General features: G+C 40.6%; 1 protein-coding gene across 2 annotated transcripts in view; it reads right to left on the bottom strand.

Annotated features, from left to right (window-relative positions):
• Positions 1-14,588: 14,588 nt before the first annotated feature.
• ZMAT4 (zinc finger matrin-type 4) overlaps positions 14,589-23,635 on the bottom strand; it is a 321,014-nt gene continuing 311,967 nt past the window's right edge. For both annotated transcript variants that reach the window (XM_023751814.1, XM_006086256.3), the window contains one exon: positions 14,589-15,092. In XM_023751814.1, coding sequence (XP_023607582.1) covers positions 15,077-15,092 — 16 coding nt within the window. In that variant the 3' untranslated portion in view covers positions 14,589-15,076. The remainder of the gene's footprint in view (positions 15,093-23,635) is intronic.

The raw sequence follows: 23,635 nt of genomic DNA on the forward strand, positions 1-23,635 counted from the left end.
ATACGAAGGTTAATATTTCTGTAAAGTACCTTCATATCACACTTGATAGTTAACTGTGTTCATGCATATTCCAGCCACAGAGCTTTCGCTCATCTCCAGTCTTTTACTGGGCATATGGAACAGAATTATTCTCAAAATAATAAGTGTTTTAAAATTAAATTTACTAAGGTAATTAAAATAGTAATATGTTTAAAAAGGTATCAATGTTTTTTCTCATTACTGAGTATTTGATCAATAATATCAGTTTTTCCCATGTTCAAATATGAATGATATTGCCTCTCCAGCATTTTTTCACAGATTATTCAAGGTAATTACATTTTGAACCCTTCATAAAACTACATTTTTAACATTATTCAGAAATTGGTTTAAAATAGGCTATAATTTTTTCATAGTTATATCTTTTATGACTATTAAACTTTTATGTCTCATGATAAAACTAGATAGAAGACTCTAAGAGTCTAACCCTTTGTTTTAACCTCACTTAGAGTCCACAGTATGCTTTGCACTTAGTAGGAGCTTAATAATAATATTAATATACCTTGATAACCTGCATTTTCAAAGTAAGATGCACTGCAAGACATAGAATTTTGTTTATATTCAATTTTTCCCCAGGGAAATTCTGAATTTGTTAGTTCTGCTACTGCAACTCCTTGACATTAGTGACAATCCCTAAGCACTGTTTTACACTGTCTCCATGATGTGCACAGATCCCACCTCCTGAACCTCAGACCACAGGAGCCAGTATAGCCAGGCCTGGCCAGTCCCCCCCTGAACAGTTTATAAAAATATAAAGTGTGTGTGTGTGTGTGTGTGTGTGTGTGTGTGGAGGGGGTGGGGAGACATCTGTAATACTTTCAACAATAAAGATAAATTTTATACCGGTATATGGAGAAGATCTGCTGGGGCTGTCAACAGCCGGCTTGCCTTCCTGCCTTGCTGTCCCCATGAAGACGACCTGTCTGCAGTGTGAAACAAACAGAGAGGGATACTGATGAAGAAAGCTGGGGAGGCCTTGAGTGCCACCCCTCTGAGCCCAGACCTGGCTTCTACCTTGGAATTTCTTCTTTCTCAATCCTGATGCTCAAGATTCTCTTTTTGATTATGTTTATTTGAATTACTAGAGGCCTGATGCACAAAATTTGTGCAAGAGTAGGCCTTCCTTCCCCCAGCTGCTGGCACGGGCTTCCCTCTGGCACCCGGGACCCGGGTTTCTTTTGCAGCCCCGGCTTTGTCCGGAAGGTTGCCTGGAAGGAAGTCCGGTCTAATTAGCATATTACACTTCAATTATTATAGATATTTCTGCCACTGAAAGAGTCCCGACTAGAAATTCCATAAATAAGTGAAATTGAAAAAGAGTATACATAAATTTAGATTTTTAAGTTTTTTGTTAGTTGGTTAGAAAGAGGTGCCTATTGTTGTTGTTTAATTTACTATTTATTCTACTAGGTACCTCGCACTGCATTTTCATGTAATTTTATAATTGTCTGTATATATAGACATCTCTCTTGATAACCTGTTTCTGTGAAGCAAATTATTCCAATGAGATGTGGCTTAAAATGATCATTTTGTTTTATCTCACAATATAATGGGTCAGAAATTCAGGCAGGGCTTGCTGAGCAAATCCTTTGTTCTGTGTGGTATCCATGGAGGCACTTGGTAGTATTCCACTGGCAGCTGGGCTGGGCTGGCAAGTCCAGACAGTTTCACTCCCATGTCTGAACTTCAGGGGGATGATGGGAAGGTTGGACTCTTCTGGGCATCTTTGTATCCCTATGTTTTGTTTTTTTTTGTTTGTTTGTTTATCAGAAAATTTCCTTTTCCTTTGCCAGTGGGAGTGGGGTTCTTGGGGTACTATTGGAACAAGAATTTTCAGTGGCCCCCACAGGAGGATGAGATGTGGTAGGAAGCTTTATTTGTGTGGAATTATATCCCTCAGTTTGCAAAGTCCAGAGTGCTCACATTTGCAGAGTCCTTCCCAGAAGAGCAATCCGACTCTCACGGGTGGCCCAGGGCTCTGTGAGAGAAAGGAACTGGGAATTGCCAGTCTGTGAGACCTGGACCCCAAATGAGCCTTGTATTGTGACTGGCATATTCTAGTAATCAAAGCCAGCTCAGGTTCAAGATGAGGGGCAGTGTCTAAGAACCAGTGGCCTCCTTTATCCTTTGTCCCTACTGAGCAGCTTGAGAGCCAGAAATGTGCCTTATTGATCTATACATCCCTGAATCAAAAATCAGGCTAGAAACCTAACTAGGAAAGCAAGAGAATGGCAGTCAGAATGTGGATCTTAACATCCATGAACAGCTGTCCCAGCTTTGGACTGCCCACCTCTCAGCTTTTGTTACATAAAGAACAGCAACTGTGTGTTGAAAATACTGTCAATTAAAAAAATCAGACTAACTTACCTTTCTCTATATCAGATCTCAGAATACAATTGAACAATGCTCACAGTAAGATTTTTCTTGGAGAGGGTTAAGAGGATGAAACAATTTTGTTCTAAAGCAGGCTGATTTCTAAAATTCATATTAGGGGGATTAAATACTGCTAAATTTTTAGATCAAAAATTAAGAAAACATGGCTTTGGTTATATTCTTAGAAAAACTTAAAGGTAACCATTATAAAATTTATATTTTTTAAATTTAAAAATTACATATAAGAGAATATAAAGGAAACATCTGCATTCACCTCTGTTTGGTCAGCTCAGGAGATGGAGGAGTTGATGGAGAATTCTTTATAAATGTGGGAAAGGGCTACAGAAAATATGCTCGTGCAAGCCCAGGGTAGCCCATTGGTTTAAAGCCACTGTGAGCTGAGTAGTTCACCTGCCACACTTTCAGGACCATCACTGGATATACAGTGTGCACAGAACTGCTGTATCCGAGGGCAAGATGCCAGATACAACGTGCACATAAGCAAGGGGGAGAAGGCTATAGCTGATGTAGGATCTGTGGAGGGTGGTTTCTCTCTCCTTTTTGTTGGAAATATACCTGGTATACTTACTGTAGGTTAAACCCTGTAATAGTTGGTTAGTGATTACAAACATTTTGGAGCCATGTGCATTCTGGGTTTCTCTTTGGGGTGCATAAAGCACTCTCAGGTCCTGACTTGGCAATGTCTTCTTTCTTTGCCTCCTAGTACTCAGCTGGGTAGTGGTACACGCTAAGACCTCTGCAGCTGGATGGGAATGCAGTTGTCACAAGGACCATGTTGTGGAGAAGGATGCTGGAGCCTGCCAAAAGCCTCCCTTTCTCTCCTTCATTTTTAAGAGACTCTGGCCAAATTCAGCGGGCATGTGTTAGCCTTGGTTTTGTTAATTACTTCTCACCATCTACCCTCTGTATTCCATGTCTGATGGCCTTCACGTTTCCAAGACGACAATCACTCCAGCAACAAATAGAGAGGGGTAACCACTTCTGTGCCTTCAGCCTCTCATAGAAATCACATTAGCTACTTTTAGAGAAGGATTAATGAGGTCTATCTAATTCTCTTTTGCCAAAGTTACTATATTTAACAGACTTTCCTCACTGAAAGAGTACATGGATGATGGGTAGCTTTCTGCAAATGTGCAAAGAACTAACTCATTGTTCCAGACATTCCAACAATGATTAAAGCCGTAAGATACTTAGGGTATTGCTGACTCTTATTGATGGCTTGAACTGGATGGGAATATTTCACAAAGTACCAGAGAAAACTAACATGACAAGTTATTTTTTTGCAAACAGCAGAACACATTGGTCTTCGATCAACTAGAAAGCCTTCATTTGTGTGTTTGAGAGCTTCACATTACTCTAGCACAGTTCTGTTGGCCCCTCAGCACAATAAGCAGTTACCTTTCTTTGGGTGTATACATTCAAATGCCAGTTATGTAATTAGCAAATGCATTTTTAATTAGAACTTTAATTTTGTTACAGTCAAACACATCTTTCTCCCTAACCTATGAGACTGTTTCTAAACTGTATTTTTAGCCTCCAAAATACATCGAAATAAGACCTACAATAGCACAGAATGTTACCCACAAAATAGACCTATCTTTTGTATGATAACTTGAGAGTTGACAAAAGATTCTAAGTTAGCACCTGTAGGTGGCCATTACCCACCTGTCCCAGCGCAATCCTCGATAGGACATTGTTTATCAGCAGCTTTGTGCCCACTGAGGCAGGTCCTGCAGTCCCTGTGTCATCCTAGTATCTTGGCTTCTGAGCATCTTGGTGAAGCTGACCTCCCTGCCAATATGGACCTGAGCAGACATCTGCCATTTACCCTGTCACAAGCTTTTGTGGACTTGGTCCTCTAAGTCCCAGGGGCAAAACTCCTCAGAAACACATAGAGAAATCAGAAGTAAAATGGCAGCAGCAGCCAACCCTCTGGTGGAATTTTGTGGGTGTTTTGGGAAGCTGGTGCCACTCTTGGAGTGGCCCTTTGCCTCCTTGGAGCTGCTTCTTGGTGCCTCCCGTCAGATTCTGAGCTTCATGCTGTTTTCTGCCTTCCTGCCCTGCACCGTCTCCTCCTTTGTGTCCAATCTCGGCTCTCACTCTTGCTCAGCTCCTACTCAGTCTGGGCCCGGCAAGTCACCTAATCCCCTGCTGCCTGCTTCAGAGTCACCCGAACTGGGCCCCCTTTTTGGTGTCCTCCCTCAAGCACCAGACTAGGAGTCAGGCCCACCCCAGAGAGCTCACCCATTATCTGGACCAGCTCTTGATATGTTTTTTTACCTGGTGACTGGATCCTAGTCCCTCGCTTTTCAGCCTCCCCCTGGAAACTTTGACATGCAGTGTGGTCTTTTTCACATTTCCATATTCAGACCATGCCTTACCACTGAATAGAAACATTTTTCCTAGGGCACTTGAGTTTGCAAGGTCTTCTGGAAATTGCACAATAGCCCTTCAAGCAATTCTTACTGTAGCGAGCCCTTGTCATCCCATCAATCTCTTTCATCTTGCCTAGATCCTGCTGTTTCCTCATTGCTGCTGAAATGTGATGCTGAGGTCCCTGGGTACTTCACTTGGGGGGGCGCCTGAGAGGTGTCGACTCTCATCGTGCCAAGGCAGCCCAGCAACAGTGACCAGAGGTTATCTCAGCGTCTCCTTTCCTAAAAGGGCTCGTGCATTTCTAAAAATGTGTGCACTTGGAACAGAAAGTTAGGCTCCACCAGAGTGAGCTATCCCTCTCAGTTTGTTTTGCAGAGAAAATGGGGCTCCTCCATTGGATGGTGTGTGTTTTTGACACATCCAGGGAATAGTGAGCAGCCTGACTGGAATGAAGTGCCCAGAGCAGGGACCTTATGGAGCATCCCATTCCAATCCTACATGGTTTGGGCTGGAACAGCGAGGTTAGAGAGGCCTTTTCCAGAGTCTCAGAGTTGGTAGAACTGAACATAGGACGCTGAGCCTTTCTATAAACCTCGAAGGCAGGTGGTACCTCAGAGGACGACCCATAGGTGCTGTGCAATCTGTTGTCCTGTCCCCAGTTTAGGTGACCCTGGTCAAGTGCAGTTCTCATCTTGTCCTCTTTAGACTAGTATAAAATTGCTACAGAATTTTATGCAACGTCATACTTTTCACTTTCCTGAAGCTGATTCTGCCTGAATTCTACTTTCTCGTCCCCCTCCTTTTCTCCCCTGCCCACAACAATAGAACCTTTGTGTAGATACAGCATTTTTGCAACTGGAGGTCCTCCCCTCCCAGCTCCTGCCCAGGAAGTAGAAACTAATTTAGTGCCTTAATATTCCTAGGCAACATTGTTATCATCTGATATGCCAATGTGATAATGGGCAATTTGCCAATCTTGTCGGTAATAGAAGCAAATTGGCTTAAGTAATCACCTAAACATCCTCTGCCAAGGAACTTTTCCTCCCCACATAGAAGACGGCACCTATTATTTCTCCCGTGAAGAACAGAGAAAATATTTCCCCTGCTAAGTGATACAAGGGGTTTGTTTGTTTGAAGCCTTCGCAGGCCTTCCATTTAAATAAAGCTCCTTTTTTAATAAATGAGAATTCAATGCACGCTCAGAGGATTTCAGTGTTGTCAAATATTCGATTTAAACTCTTCCTGTTATTTACATTCTCCATCCTAACAACCATTATTACACAAGAGAGGTTTTTTTTCCCTGCTGAGAGCATCCGTGCGACGAAGACATGGTGCTGTGTTATTGCCAGAGCAATTCTCGCCTCCTGTGTGCTGTGCTCCAGAGCCTTACCTCCACTGTGCCCTGCGTCCCCCCAGCACGCGTGGGCATTCTCCACCACAGCAGACAGCATCTCTCAAAAGTCAGTCTAATTTGAATGGGGTTGATTGGAGGGGGCCAGACCCGAAAGCCCAAGGTGCTCTCACTGCAGCTTCTGATATGACAAGTGACCATCCCTGCCTCTCCGTGTCGCATATGGGCATTCCCTAGTGTACCTAAAACCAGGCTAAGAATGCGGATTCCTTCCTTCTCGAGGGCTCGCTGGCGTGTGCTGTCTCTGACTGCAGCCGGGGAGCAGTATCAGAACTCTGTTGGGGCTGCGGCAGCAGTAATGGGATGGCTATGGGAAATGATGGATGGCGCTCCAGATCTGCATTTCCGATGGCTCGTACGCAGCAGAATAGGTGACTGTCGCTGTGGCTGCAATGAGACTTTTCTTCCCGCTGCCCTTGAGCTGCACGTTGATTTGATCTTGGATTCAATGCTCTTTCTCCCATTGTTGTGTTAAAATCATTTGTCATATTTGGTTATAAACGTATGTGGCTTTCTCACTGTAAGCTGAAACCAGAGACATACTGGACAATTGCATGTTCTAGAAAATTAAGAATAATGACTCAGAGCCAGATCCTATGAGAGGTAAATGGAGACAAGTGGTAAGGGCACTAGGTACAATGCCAGAAACCCTCTGGACAACTTTGGGAGTTTATGATCGTGCAATATTCTGGACAAAGTACTTGAAAACTCCATTTAATGATGCAGGTGACATCAGTGACATTACCTTTATGTGATCAGGTCATATTAATTTTTCTGAGTCATTTTAATTCACATGCCTGAAAATGGAATTAATCTTTAAGGAGGAGGTATAACAGAAGAGTGAAAATGCAGAGTCCCTTTCTTTAATATCCTATGAACTTCTTACTTTATACAATAACTGGAACCATCCAGTCCATACCGACCCCTATGTCTTACCCAAGAAAGTTGGGCCCAGAGAGTGGGAAGTAGCTTGCGTGATAAAAGCCCAAATATCTCTCTCAGCAGAGCATGGCTAAAGTCCCATCCTCCTAAATTTCAGCTCCCTTCTTGCTACTGCAACTTGATGCTTCCTAATTCATAGAGTTTCAAATTAAATTCATGATTATTTCTTTAACTTCTTCAGATAACTGAACCAATGAAAGTATTTTTTTAATGTGTGCAGGCCATATAAATACAGGTCTCCTTTTATCCCCAACTTGTCAGTACCATCAAGGTTCCAGCCACCAAAGATGAGAAGACAAGCAGGAAGAGGGTTGTGAGCTAAGACTGGCTGATGCAGGAAGCTAACCAGGAGTGTAGCACACATCTCTTCCAGGGAGGAGTCCATAGTATGTGATATCAAGACTGAGGTGCAATAAACATGATTTCTATCTAGGGATCAAGCTCCGGGAATGGGGACCAAGGAGCCAGGTTCTGGGCAGGGAAGTCAGTAACTAGACACACATTGAGGGCTGTACAGAGAGATTGTTGCCTAATATTGTTTGAATAGCTAGTCCAAACCAGGCAGGGCTCTCATTGGCTCAGGAACTGAGTCAGATGAGACTCCTCAACCTATCATGCCCCTAACAGGACTGGACAGGAGTAAGCCAGCTCCAACCCCACAGGAATTCACTCACCCACCCCCAGGGATGAGGCCTCTGGCTGTGCACCAGCACATCGCCTGCACCTCTAGCACCCATGATGTGGAGAACATGAATCATAGGGCAGACTTCTGAGAAAACATATAGGGAATTCTAAACAGCTAACAAAGAACTCTTCAGGGTGCCAAGGGGGAGATATATTTTGAGATTTGGGTTCTTTGGTCTTCACATTTATTTGCAGTCAGCTGACTTGCTGGAGTGGGGGGCTCACATGCTGATTTATGTAGTGAGTTTGGCTCAAGCTCACAATGTTTATGAGTCAGCAATGTCTGTCTGACATTTATTACCACTCAAACAGACTGGCAGTCATAAATCCAGCTTCATTTTTACAGTTAAATGGCTACTATCATGGAACAAAGGAACAAAGGGGAATAACCCACAGCTGTGCTATTCATCCTGCATCTTATGAAAAAAATAGAAAAAAAGTGTAGGAATGAATAGGTCATATTGCAATAGATCCATATTTATACGCATACACGCATGGATACTATGTACAAATATCAGATAAAAACATTTGCTGAATTCTGTTCTTCCTGTGGGAAATATGTTGAGGAGCCTCAAATCATATCCTGCCAGTTAGAGCAAAATCGATCTGGAGCTCTCCTCACTAGCTCTAAGTGTGGGTCCTTGTACTGAGCAAAAGCCCCACAGGCTGACTGAGCTAACAGGGCAAAGATGCCTCGGGGAGCGGGAACTGGCAGAGCTGCTGAGCCTGGAGTGGAGGTCAGGGGGTGCAGAGGAAATGAGACTGAGGCCTGACAGAGGGACTGCTTGGGAATTCACAATGTCAGTAGCTGGAACATTCTGGGCTCTGCTTGCTGGGAAGCTCTACTAGCAGCAACCCTCTCCCAGGTACAGTTCTATCTCATCATGTAGTTTTAAAAGTGAGAATGATCAAAATGAGAGAGACGGGCAAGGTAGTCTTAAAGATCCCTCCAGTTCTCACACTGAATGGTTCTTTTCACATTGACAGATTATTAGCTAGCTGGGTCATAGAAAAGGGGAGAATAAGAAATGCATACAGTTAATTTGTTTAATTTTTACAACTCTATAAGAAACATATCATCAGCCCACTTTAAACATTGAAAAACAAAAGCTCAATAAACATACAAAACTTGCCCAAGATCATAGAGCAAATAAATGACAGAACCATATTCCAGATACAGCATTTTAAAAAAATATCCTATATTGTTTCCCCTATACCATATCCTTTGTCTGGAATTTTATATTCCATCCATAATTACTGAATTAATTTATTCATACATAATAAACATAACACATACAACCCCTCTACAGTATTTGTTAAAAACTGGATTACCAGAATTTGCACAAAGTGATAAATTGATTTTGGTTTTGGTTTTGTTTTTTCCCTTTCAGGGGTACCGACCTCTGTTCTCAGAAAAACTTTGACTGACAAAGATATTTGCAAAGGAAAATGGTTTGTTCTCTGCAAATCCCAGCAATAAGCCAGATAATATCAGACACTTCCTAAAATTAGGAGCTGTAGTCTGTCTTGCATTCTATATCTATAGAGATAAGGCCCTATAGAAACCATGACATGAGTTCTTATACAAAAATATATAAGGACTGAGTTCAAGTCCACCCAGACAGAGGCCCACCATTAATCTGAAAATATGGGCAGTTTCTGAACCAGCGAGTAATTGAAAAAACCTCAAGTATTTAATTTATTTAGACCTCAACCCTATCAAAGAAGTCAATGGCTGATGCATTCACCCAGGTGGAAGACTCACTTTATTACATACCCCCATGGGCAGCTTGCAAAAGGTACTTGATTAACTTTCATCACAATTAAACTCTCTACACCTAAAGGACACTGAGAATTGGTAGCTCATATAAAAGAGGTAGGAGATGAGCTTGTAATTGGCCTTAAATTAAGTGGTAAAAAGAGGAAAATGAAGACAAAGGCTTTAAAAAACATATCTAGTCAAAAGTAGGTTGGCTTTTTAGAAAGGCTGTATCCAACATGGAAAATATTATCCATCCATGGACTGTATTTTCTGCTACTAATCACTTTAATAGCAGCATGCTCCAGTTAAGTAAAAAGAGTGGTGGAGAAAGAGGACAAGCCACTTTAAAGTTCTGAACATATGGTCCTCAGAGCCAAATCATCATGGAAGCCACAAAGTAAATCTAACAAGGGACAAGCAGAATTAATTCAGAAGAAGAAAGGAGGGAAATCTTAAGCTGGTTACTAATGCTTCTAAACCCACTGTGGACATGTAGAGGCAGGGGTTGTCTCTTCTCTGCAGGTGTCTCCCTGATGCTCAGACAGTTCTGAATAGAAAAAGAGTTGCTCTGGATTTTCTACCTTGCAAGGTGACCTCTCTTTATCCCATTATTATCAAGCTCAACCAAAGAGATCATATTTTTGACAAGATAGAAAAACACCCCTACTACCTGTCTTACACATATGCAACATTAATAATTTTCTTGGCACTAATATTTAGGGGGGCTAATCACATCCTCCCATTCTGAGCTTCTTGGAAACTATTTACTACCAAAGTAGAAAACTGATGGAACATGGAGTTGATCCAACATGGCAACTCTTTGGATTCTTAGTACCAAAATCATTAGCACTAATGCTATTATGTACACAGATTAATACTCCACCATCTGAAGACAATTTCAAGAAATATGAGCATATACAGTAAGATATTGATTTCAAAGTAGAACATATGGTCACCAAGTTGGCCATCATAAGGAAACTTCTTGCTCATCATTTGTGGTCTTACAGTCAGAACTTTTAATCATTTGAAGAGTAACAATTCAAGTAGAAAATGTGCTGAGAGTTCTCAAAATAGCAAGAATAAAAGAGGGGATTCAATATTGTGTATAACAATTTCACTTTTTTGAATAAATTTAGCAGCCAAATGTACTACATTGTACATTACTCAAACTTTCTGAAGTTAAGTCAGTCTTTGCTGATCCTACTCACCACCTATGGAATGAGGGAACTTGAGCCTAGACTTCAAACAACCACAGTTGAGGTGAAAGTTTGACACATGACAATAGTTTGACTGTAACCTGTTAATGATAGCTGAAGGTGAAGGGGCAGGTAAAATTAGATCCTTTTCTCTTCACTCATATAATTTGAAGATTATGGAATGTGAATTTTAAAGGTCAGAATAAATTGCTAATTAAGTTGAGGTATTTGAAATCAGCAAATAAAAATGCAGTTCAGAACAGCGACTAAGGAGTAATTAATCATATAGGTGAAAATGACAGAGAAGTAGAGCAAGCAGTAAAATTATTTTTTAGCTAGTTGTTATAGAGCCTTCATATGCCATTACTAAGAACTATTAGACATTAATTCCTTTCTCTTTAGGCTATATCTTAAAAACACACATACACAACATCAACATCATTATAGGAAGACACAAATCAAGGCAAAATCAAGGCAGATACCTCTCTTGAAATAGATATGAAATAGATATGACACTTCCCTCTATCTTTTACTCAACATGTGAAGGAATTAAGGGTTAGATGGTCATAGGCATAACCTTAAACCCACTCTAATTGATTTCAAATATAAATCACAGCCAATTTTTGGCATTTTAACTGTTATAATGCAAATTTATACACTCTTTAAAACTAGCCTTGACCCCCAACAGACACAGCTTTGAGGATACCCGCTTTAACATCTGCTTAAGAAAACATTTTGCCTCCAGGTGCTTTTTCTTTCCTTAGAAGCTACACTTGGGTTTGATGCTCTCAATCCATGCTGCAATGGTCAGGATTTCATTTGGCATTAAGATATTTGCATATTAAACTTAAAGCAAATCGATCAACATGGATAATACAATGAAATACCCAGAGAGTTCATTTGACATGCATATCTTCAACTAGAAAACAAAGACAGCATTTATATAGAGATTTATATTTTTAAGCACTTGACATTTATTACTTAGCTCATCCACACCACATACCTATGAGGTAGTTTAGCATGACTTTAGTAAGAATAAGTTAGGTAAGAAGCAGAAAAAGAAGAGATCTGTTCCCACAAAAGAACAACAATTCTGCTCACAAAAGAACAACAATCAAATTTTTTGTACAAGCTGGTCAAACAAGCAATGCATATTTAGCATGGATGGAATGTAGAGAGGGTGGTTATTTTATTACCTGACAGTTTAGAAATGTTATTTCCTCATTGGAGTTCTAATATGCTGTGCTCACAGTAACCTGTCAAAAATACCTCACTTAACTGATCAACTTTGAAGGAGGGTGCCCTCCCCCAGCTCCCAGGGCTCAAATTTCCCTGTGGGAGTATTCACATTTTTCATCTATTTCATATTTTTCTTCTCTTAGTCTGATTGGTCTAGTAAAGTCACTTTAATAGGAAGGTATAAAGACTCTTGCAGTTCCAATTTATGTTTATATGTCATCTAAGAGGCAGACGAAAAAACAAATCTTATTGGTCTTTGTCGTCAAGCAATTGCAGATGAGGGTTTTATTGCCACTTTTATCAGCAGGAGGGATCACTGCAGTCCTCTCCACTTAGCAGATTGCTTTATGATCACATTTATTAGCGCACTTGGCTGTGAAGACTACATATAAGGAAAACTCATTAATTTGGGTTTCACAACCATGGCCTGTGTGGCCACTGGCACTAGTGCTAACCTGAAGCTCACCTCTGTACTTGAAGGAAAACTCGTTAGAAAGTAAGTGAATTGCATGACCAGGACTAAAGGGGTATTTTATCTCTATAAGAAGACCTAGACTATTTCAACCACTTAGCAAGTGTTTCTTTAAACACAAAAATTTTACTCTACTATAGGGATGCCATTAGGCTTGTGTGTGAGGATAATTTTGAATCATTTCTCCCTCACTGGAGCAACACTTCGAATGGGCAGTAGTGGGTCAGTTTAGTTGGCGTTCTTACATGTACTCTGGAAGTTTAAATATTGAACATCGGGTTCACCTCTAGTTCTCCCGCACGGAGGTTTTACAGGAAATTCTTGGACCTGTCTTCGTCTCTCCCGGAATCTCTGCTGTAACCCGGCGGCCCTGCCAGAGCCGCTCCACAAGGTCAGGTCTGCAAGGCTCTTCCTCTCTCTGCGCCAGACTTCATTTGTCTCTGAAAATATTTACCTCTCACTCCTGTTCGTTCATAGTGAAAGTGGAATGCAAGACACGGCCTAATGAAACAAATACAACCACACCAAAAAGATAAAAGAACAATAATGACAACAAACAGCTAGCTTCCCAAGCAGGGGTGTTTCCATTTAAGACGTCCCAAAATATAAATAATATTCATAGGCTCTTCCTCCTTAAAGCTGAATACGTCACCTCCCTGGTTCAATGGAATGGTAACTTCCCTTCTCTCCACAGGCAAAAATAAGGAAAGAGACTTGAAAACAAACAAAGCCTCGTCTCTGGCAGGGTATTCACTTTCACTTGACAGGTTGCCAAGGAGCAATGGCACTTAGATGAGGGATTCTGAAATAATCAGATTATTATATCTGGAAGCTGATCTATCAAGGTTGGCAGAGACTCTCTGTAAAGCAAACGAGGTCTATGTTCATAGACTCGTCTGTACTATGTTGGGTTATTAAAAACAAAAACACCTGAGGGCATAAGCTCACTCACTAAACACAAAGAGAAACAAAGACTTTTTTTCTTTTTTTTACTAGGACAGTTGCGTATGTTACAGCAGAATTGACAAATAAAGCCTCATTTTACACATTTGAACAAAAGTCACCATAGGAGGTTTGCAGTTCGGTTGTGTGCTTTCCAAAACAGCAAAATAGTTTGTTCCCCATCACACCTTCCTTCCTTCCAACAGGACAGCTGTGGTTGGGGTGGCTGCTCCTTCTGTAGTCATGGACACTGGCCACCTTGGTCCCTCCTGAGTGGGCCCTCCTCCAGGAAATGGTGCCAAATCTCAAACACCTTAATAACAACACTGTGCATTTCTAAGTCATTTCATTTATTGCTCACTGAGTTGTAACCACCTTGGCTCTCTGTGGAAAAACTATAGGCGACAGAAAACCCTGACACCAGCAGATCACTTGCCTGTGGTCACAACATACAAAGGACAGCCCCAGCCAGAACATTGAGAAGCATCATGAGTAGAAGCTAAATGCCTGGCTTTGCAGCCAGCCTGCAGGTCACCGAATCCAGTCTGATGGAGATGGAACCTAGAGAAAGAGCCTTATGATTTACACTCAGAGACACTCTGTTCCCCATCAGAGTAACAGGGTTCTAGTCTGCCCTACTGGCCACTGGTGTTTTTCCCAAAGTGATTGAATCTTGGCTCAGAGAGAGCACTTCAGTGAGAAACAGAGGAATAGGGGACCTCATCATACCCAAGGCTGTCATTCTTCAGAATTCACCCACTTATTTCCAAATCACAGTACCCCACATCGAAGCCCTTAAGTCAGGCCAACTTCATAAGAATTATTCATTTACTTCTCTCCTGTTCTGGGATTTATAATTCTTCCTTTGGATGCCTTTGGGAAAACATTTCATCAAGGTCAACTGCTGTGAAGACATTTTTGCCTAAGAGGATCATCATGCAGGCAAACTAATTCTTTTCCTAAGCTATTATTTTGGCAGCTTGCAAAGAGGATTTGGCTTAACCTTGAGAAGCTGTTTTTTGAATGATCAGAAAACAGAGATGAGGGTTTTTCTTTTATTTGCCTTCTTCATTCTCGCTGTTCAGATGGCAAGGCTGACTCACATTTTGTAAGGTGAGATGAGAAGGACCAGTGAGTGATTCTTTCCCATTTAGGGCATGTTGCCACAGTCATGTTCCACATGATGAAAAAATAGTGTTTCTTTCTTGATAGAGGTGCTTTACATAACAATCATCCAGGATTTAATAGAATAATTTTATATGTTAAAGAAATCTAGAATAAACTGGAGATTTAGATTTTTCCATTGTCTTTAAGTTTAAATGATGCTTTCACTGTTTGGTATAGGAGTATAATTTAGAACATGTGCTAAATATATTATCAGAAGAGAATTTAAAAATCCATCCAAACATCACAACTTACCACAAAATTAAAAAAAAAAACAAGAAGAAGAAATAAATAAAGCTCATTTACTTTCCAAAACTAAGATTGGTCACATGTTAATCTGTGAATCCTCGTAAAAATGTTCATTGTTCAAGAAAGATTTCTCCTCTGGTGGTTGATAAGTAATTCTCCATGGCAGAGAAATCCTGATATTTTTTTTCTCATCTTGATTGATGCTTTCACTACTTATTCTTCAGGCTATAAGACAGAAGAGAACATAGTCTTACTTTCTTTCTTAATTACATATTTCAATCTTTCTCTCTCTCTTCCTCTCTCTCTCTCCCTCCCTCCTTCTCTCCCTCCCTCCCTTTCTATCCCCCACCCTACATCACTTTATCCATCAAATTAAAATAAAGCTGAATTTATATAAATCTTTTAAGTTCTAAATAATCTGTGTATATAATAACTCAATTACTAATGTCATCTCCGTGTATGTAGAAGAAAATATATATCTTTGTAATGTCAATCCAGACACTAAATTCATTCTGAAAGTTGTTAAAATGAAAATAATAAATTAAGTTTTATTTATGGCATATTGTATATACCCATCTGTAAATTGCAGGTGTCACTATTTATAGAAACCTCTTGTTGGGAGGGGAGAACAAGTTGGTAGCATTTAGATTTCAAATTATTATAAACTTCATTCTCTATGCATCAAGAATTTTATCTGTTAGGTAAATAGAAAAATAGTTTCTGGTGTTATTGTCAAGAAGTATTGATTTAAATTAAATAGATGACTAATTTTTAAAGGTTTTTTAGTTTTGTTTTGCTTTATGGTAAACAGATACTACCATTGATTGCATGCCTACTATATGTCAAGAATTTTCCATTTAATTTACATGTTAATTTAATCCCCACACCACGTTTTATGTGGATATTATTTCTTCCCATTTTAAAGGTGAAACAGTGAGACTTAAACTGACTATGTTAATGGCACAAGGTCATAGGGCTATTAAGGGATAAGAGTTGAACTCTGGAAAGATCAGAATTAGATCAGTCCTCTGGCTGCATCAAGACTGCCAAACAGTATACTGTATTAACCCTAAAGCGATATTATGGGGTGGGGGGGGATGCAAATGTGCTAGAGCAGGTCAGAATCCTTGTATAGACCTGCCTTCCCTTATCACTAAGATCTAAATATCTTAGTGGAAAGCTGATAAATGAAAAATTCACAAGTGACAAAGGAAAATTCTATCACTAACCTGGAAGCACACAGCATATCTTGAAATGTTATTTTCCAAAACATAAAAAAACACACATGCTAACTAGAGTAGGTCTTAATAAAATATTCTTAAGAGACAAATAAGAATTTGGTAATTGTTGGTATAATGTAGACCAAAAGAAAACAGAGACATAATTTTTTTTAAATAGCTTTGAAATTTTGCCTTGGAATGACCCTAGTAATCACAGCTACTTTTACATAGTTATACAACAAAACTTCCTATTTTAGACTCTCATATTCAGTTCCTGCTACCATGACCTATGAAAATTCTACAGTTGTTGCCACATGAATTCATGCGACATAAAGTTAGGAAGTTCTAACTAGACAAGTATGACCTCATTTTTATAACCTGCAAAGAAAAATATTTTTCAAATTAAAGTGAGTTTTGAAGTGCAGTATCCCCATGTAATAATAAGACCAACACATCCATGGCTGAGAAGTCTTCAGTCATGATGACATCTTTAGAGGAAACCAGATGAGAGTTGTTTATTTAACTTCCAGTAAAAGTGTTATATTAAGAACTTAATTTCATAATGAGAAAGAATATCACACCCTTCCTTTTTATGGTCAATAAAACTATTCAGATCCTTTCTGAACACATTGAAGTAATGACAAATTAAAATGTTTTCAATTTCAAGTAGCTTTTATAATTATTCATCCATTTCTGATATTGCTGGAAAGGCTCCTGCATATTATAGTTTGCATCCTATTTGATACAAAAGAACATGGAAAATTTTATTGCTATTAATAAAATGGAGCCATCCAATCCAAGAAGAAAATTCTTTTTCATCTGAAAGATAAGCTGCATAATTCATGTATTTTCAGTAATTTCTTTAAATTAGAAAATTGAAGAAAGGTTTAGGGAAAAAAAGAATTTATTACATAGTTTCCATCTGTGGTGAAAATAGTCTTTGTTTTCAGAGAGTTTTAAATTTGATTTGAGTTGAAGAGATAATTTCCATTTAATTGTACACATACCACTTATAGAGCTCACTTTATTTTCTTTTTCCTTTTTTAGCTTCATTTTTATTGTTGACATTATTACAGATGTCCCCATTTCCCCCTCCTTTGCCCAATTCCACCAAGCCTCTAACTCCCCCTTATTTTCAACATATATCAGGAAAACATACCCTCTGTTTCACTTAAAAAAAAAAGTAACAAAATTATGAGGGACTTTTCTCGGGGTCTTGAAATGCAGTGAGAAAACCCTGGAATAATTTGGATGGGAACCTCCACCTTCCAAAAGAAGTTTCTATGTCAGCAAATTGTGATAAGTTTCCATGTCTAATTTCTGTGAGCTCTAGCCCATAAGGGCACCTGCCAGACAGAGGGATGTGATGGCCTTGCAGGACATGTATTGCATTCCAGGATCCCAACCCAAATGAGAATCACAATTGCATGACCAGTTAAAGAAAAAAGCTTCTCTTTTTACTAGTCACTTCTTCCCCATCTGACTTAGAAGATTCAGAGAGAGGAGATGCTATAAACTGGGTATCAGATAGTAGTCTTGTGTAGACTGGTAAGAACTTCTTAATACCTAAAAGAACTGTTAAATACTACAATTAAACTTTTCTCACCATTAAAAATTACCAGATATTTTTTAAAAAGTGGAGGGATTAAGAAGTACAAATTTGTATTAAAAAATAGTTTGGGGAATGTAAAAGACAGCATAGGGAATATAGTCAATAATCTATACTAATAATAGAGGAATATGCAAATTGTCCAAGACGCCATCATGTAACAACCAATCAGGATGGGGGCGGGGCTGCAGTGAAGACCTCTCAGCACACCTGCGCCGGGGTCTCAGCACGTCTGCATGCAGAGAGGAAGGGAGAGCAGATAGGTAGTTAGGGGCATCAGGCAGGCAGGCAGGTGAGCGGTTAGGAGCCAGTAGTTTTGGATTGCAAGAGGGATCCCAGATTGGAAAGGATGCAGGCCAGGCTGAGGGATCCACCACCCCCACCCCCCGCCCATACACAAATTTTGTGCACCAGGCCTCTATATTGTAATAACTATGTATGGTGCAATGTGGGCACTAGACTTACTGGGGGATCACTTCATAAATTATATAAATGTCTGACCATTATGCTATACTCATTAAACTAATCCTATATAATAATAGAGGAATATGCAAATTATCCTGGATGCCCTCACGGGTAATGACCAGCAAGAGCAGGTGGGCATGGCTGCGTGCTGCACAAGGCTGGTGGATGTGAGGCTGCGTCAAATAAAATAAAATGCGTTCACATGCCCTAAAGCACAAAATCCCAGCAGATAACTCAATGCAGGTTATTGTGTAATCTCAATGATTACACAATAAATCACAATGATTACACAATATTGATTACACAATAAACTTATTTCCACCGAACAAATATAACATCTTCATTTAAAGATGACCCAGTAAGGCTGCTGAGGCTTTCATCTGTCCCTTTCAACACTGAAGATGACAGGGTTCAAGGAGGAAGGGCTCCAGTTTTGTTTTCTCAGCACCCAGCTAGGAGGCCTCCCTGGGGCTGCTCTTCCCTCCAAGCCCTGCACAGGATGGGCGCTCCACGCTGGCCCGGGAGCCCCGAAGGGAGGCTGAGCGAAGTGCTTTCCCTCTGGGACCCCACTCTCCCTGGGAACCCGGAAATCTGCCTCCCGGAGTGACTGCACAGCAGCCAGGCCTGGCAAGCCACAGAGGGGACAACCTACCCATGCGGATGTGTACGCTGGTGGAGGCCACGCAGCTGCCATAGTTGAAGTCGTCCTCGATGGAGGACCGTGGTTAGTGGGAATTGGAGTCGGCCATGTCTGCAATGGAACCCCAGCTCCCCGCCAAATGACTAGAGCACACGGACCTCAATGGTCTCCAGTCACTTCCCGAGCAGCAGTCAGACCCGACCCGGGAGCCAACCCGAAACTTAAGTAGGTGCCCTAATAGAATGGAACCCAAACCTGTGCTGTGACAGAGGAGCTCTGGCCCAGAGCAGGGGCCAGGGCATGCCAGAGGGGTTTTGTTGAGGGGCCCTGACAGGCAACCCGCAGCACAGTGGGTTAGAACCTCCTCCTGATACAGCAAGGTTGCAGGTTGGGTCCCTGGTCAGGGCACAGACAAGAAGCAACCAAAGAGAGCATAATAAGTGGAACAATACACTGCTGTTTCTCTCGCTCCCTTTCTCTCTCTAAAATAATCAATCAATAAAAATTAAAATAAACCCTCTGGCTTGCAGAGTTGCTAAAACAGTTAGAAAGCAAAGTCCCATCCTTTCCCATTCATTCAGCAAATATTTCATATGCTTCTTCAGTAATCACACTGGGGATGGGTGTTTGTTTGTTTGTTTTGGTTAATCCTCACCTGAGGACATTTTTGCATTGATTTTTTTATTTTATTTTTTTTACAGAGAGTGGAAGGGAGGGAGAAAGACAGAAACTAATGTGAGAGACATCAATTGGTTGCCTCTTGCTGAATCCCCAACCAGGGCCCTGGATTGAGCCTGCAACCCAGTTACACGCCCTTGATTGGAATCCAACCTGGTACCCTTCATTTTGCCTGCAGAAACACTATCTACTGAACCAAACCAGCATTTATTTTTCTTTTTAAGTCCTCTTCTAAGGATATGTTTTTTCATTGATTCTAGAGAGAGAGGAAGGGAGAGGGAAAGAGAAAAAGGAACACCGATCAGTTGCCCAAGCAATCCAACAGAGATGGAACCCACAACCTGTGTATGTGCCCTCACCTGGAATTGAACCCATGACCCTTTGGTGCATGGGAGGACACTCTAACTACTGATTCACACTGACCAGGGCCTAGAGGTACATTAAAAATTTTTTTTTGCAGATCTGCCCTCGCCAGGTGGCTCAATTGGTTGGAGTCTCAACCTGTACACCAAAGGATTTCCTGTTGGATTCTAGGTTAGGGCACATACTTAGGTTTAGGTTAGATCCCGGTGGGTCAGCAGGTGCAGAGGCAGCTTACTGGTATTTCTCTGTCACATGGATGTTTCTCTCTCTAAAAATCAATTTTAAAAACATTATCAGGTGAGAATTAAATATAGATCTAAAATTTTATTTGGTTCTTTTTTAAATTTATTTTTCATTTACAGTTCACATTCAATAGCCTATCCTATATAATAAAACCCTAATATGCAAATCAACCAAATGGATGGAATGACTGGTCGCTATTAACTGTTCATCAGGGGGCAGACACTCAATGTAGGAGCTGCCGCCTGGTGGTCAGTGCACTCCCACAGGGGGAGCACCCTCAGCCAGAAGCCGGGCTCATGGCTGACGAGTGCAGCAGCAGTGGCAGGAGCCTCCATGGCAGCACTAAGGATCAGTGAGCTGAGCAGTAGGGAGCAGCAAGCAGGTGTGTGGTAAAGAGCGAGGGGTCCCAGACTGCGAGAGGGCACAGGCCAGGCTGAGGGAACCCCCCACCCCAACCTCCCTCCCCGTGCACGAATTTTGTGCACCAGGCCTCTAGTATAAAATAATACTGAATGTCAACTATACTTGAAAAAAAATTTAAGAAACCTGAGTAAACCCAGTGGTTAAAATAGTTACTGAAACACCGGGCATATACATTAAAATTAAATGGATAAAATAAAATAAAAATGACCTGAAATGTATTCAGTCTTCTTGAAATATTACCAAGGTATGGGAGAGGGGTGGGGAAAGCATTTGACCAAGCATGTTTGAAGGTGGTGACTAGAGAAAAATCTACTGATTCATTTGTCCCATGCTAAATTTAAACTGTGATACACCAATTAAAAAGCAAAGCAGAACATCCTCAGCCATTATCAAGTCTCATTTCTGATAGCCAGGGAGCAAGTTTACAGTGACATGAAAAATGAAATTGTGGACCATGGCTTATATGCAATGATATGGCCAGAACTTGTTAGATAAACAGGGGTTATGTCCCAGACATTTTCCACAAATAGGTGGCTGAACAGTCATGACTTTTCACTTGTTCAACCTACTGCCTGAGGTGTGCCATAAATGACATCCAAGTACTTGTCACCTCTGCTCAATTTATTAAAATAGTACAAAAGAAACTAAATTAAATTTTATCCTTTCTTTCCTGCATTCCCTAACTTGGCAAATAAGAATTTAAGGCAGAAATTCAGTGTTTTCCTAGGCTTGTTTTTTCTCCCCATCCCATACAAATTAACTACAACTTTTATTGGCTTCCTATTTCACTCTGAAATATATCCTTTCCTCTGCTCCCCTTGTCCCTGCCCTACTCCAGGGCACTAGTCTTTCTGCCAACATAGTACTAGTCTATCTGGCAACTCTGCAACCAGCTCTGCTGCTCTATCTCATTGGTGCTATCAGGCTTCTCTGGGTTCCCATCACCTACTGCAGAAACATATAATATACCAAACTCATTTGTGATGTGATAGCTGCTTCTCCTCCAATTCCATCTTTTTGTAAGTCACACCCCTCCCCAACCCCTTAACCACTCTAAGCTCCATCACAGAATTACTTGAGGTTCTGCCCTGCTCCCATGTGCTTTTATGGTTTGCATAGGCTCTTCCTTCTGCCTGGAAACTCATCCCCCAATGCTTTACTTGCCCAGCTTCACACATCCATCTTAGTGAAAGCATACTTCCTTATGATATCCTTTCCTGAACTTACTCTGGCCCAACATTTAAAATGTATTTGCAGTATTTTTGAACAGCCACTTAGAAGTAGAGAAGAAAACTTCAAGAATATACCCGAGCTACAGGAAGTGATACCACGTAAACTGTTGTGCTTAAGACAGGAATGAATGTTTTTTGCTTCTGATAAGGGTGGGGACAGGGGAATTGGGGGTAGGGAGAGGACAAAGGGGAGAAGAGAAAGAGGATGTAGGAGCAGGGGATGAGGCACGAGGAGAGTAGAACCAGAAAAAAAGGCTTTGTTGTGTGCATGGTGCTATTGCTGTAGGATGTCCAAATCTTTGATAGTTGTCTAAATAAATAAAATACTTGCAAAATGTTAATTATTAGTGTAAGTCTATGTAGTTTGATTGATAAGAGGGAGGGAAGCATTCAAAGTTATAGGAGAGAAAGATGCAGAAAGACCATAAGACATTGGGAGTTACAAGCATAGGCAGGGCTTTGAATTCCAACAGACTATTAAAAACTTTGCTGGGTAGTCCTATGCCAATCCAAGGTAACTGGAAGTGGGGTGGAGTTCAGCCAATATCTCTAACATAAGATTAATTTACCCAAATCCTTCTTAGGAAAACAAATCCTGTCTGCTATCACCATTGAATGAAGAAATAATATAAGAAAATTCAGGCTAATTCAGAGAACAATCAAATATTGTGAACATTCAAGAAACTGAATATTCAAAAGTATAGAATATTTAAAAGGAATGCAGCTCTATCACTTCATAATAAATGTAGAGTAAGAAAACAGCCTTCTCCCCTCCATATAGAATTTGCATTGTTTATATGCAAATTAGTGTTCCTGATATGCTTGAAAACAATTTATTTCCTTAAGAAGGCAAACATTCTCTTTATAATCTTGTTTACACTATTCATTTGCTTTGCAAAGCATTTTTCATAAAATTGCAAAAGAATGAAATGTTAGAGGCAGAAGGAACTCCAGGGATCATAGGGAAGTCCAAAGTCCTCACTTTACAGATGAGAAACTTGATAAAGGCCCTGACACATTATATCCCCTCAGCATTACCAATGCCTATACCCTCACACCTGAGCCCCTTTGTCTGGGGGGGCCTCCATTTCTCCTATGTTGGGGTTCTAGTCACAGCTGAGGCAAATGCAAACAGATCAAAGAACATCAGTCTCCTGGACAGATGAAAGAGAGTGCAGTCCCCCAGTTTAACTCACTTATAGAACTGGAGGCCTGTTTGTTTCAGAGCATCAGCTATCATTTTATCTCCCTCAGGAAATCTTTCCTGCTTCCCTCTTCTTCCTACCCTGTCCTTCTTAGGTGCCCGTCCTAAGTGCTTCACTCTATTGTTTCTCCAGCCACATCATATTGCCATCTTTTGTTTACTGACCATCTCCCCTTCAAAAAAGCCTGGGGCTGTATCTTTGTCTGTGTATTCAGTTCTTGGATGAGGCCTGACACAGAATCAATGCATAACCTCCCCCAAATAAACACATAAAGAAAACTAGAGAGGAAATCTATTGCCACATTGGGAAGAAGCCTAACTCCCAGATACTCACAGTCCTCATTTCCTGTTCTATCCTGGGCAAGTCCATTCTCATCCTGCATTTTCAGGGAACAAAAACAATTAAGTATTCAAAGCATCTCAATCTCTATTATTATCTTCTACTATTCTTTTAATAAAGAGAAAAAGGGCTGATGACGTAAAATTAGAAAACTTGGCTTTATACTCCAACACCAATTGTTACTAGTTCATGTACAATATTTATAATTTCACTTAGTCTCAGTTTATCCATGTGTAAAACAAAGACATCAATAATTATCTTCTACAAAGGAGTGTTATGAGGCTAAATGAGATAATGTACATGAACGTGGCAAGTAACTTACAGGAAAGCCATCACAGTTGGTGGGGGCTC

This window comes from Myotis lucifugus, unplaced genomic scaffold, assembly GCF_000147115.1.
Source record: "Myotis lucifugus unplaced genomic scaffold, Myoluc2.0 scaffold_26, whole genome shotgun sequence".
In the NCBI taxonomy this organism is placed as follows: Eukaryota; Metazoa; Chordata; class Mammalia; order Chiroptera; family Vespertilionidae; genus Myotis; species Myotis lucifugus.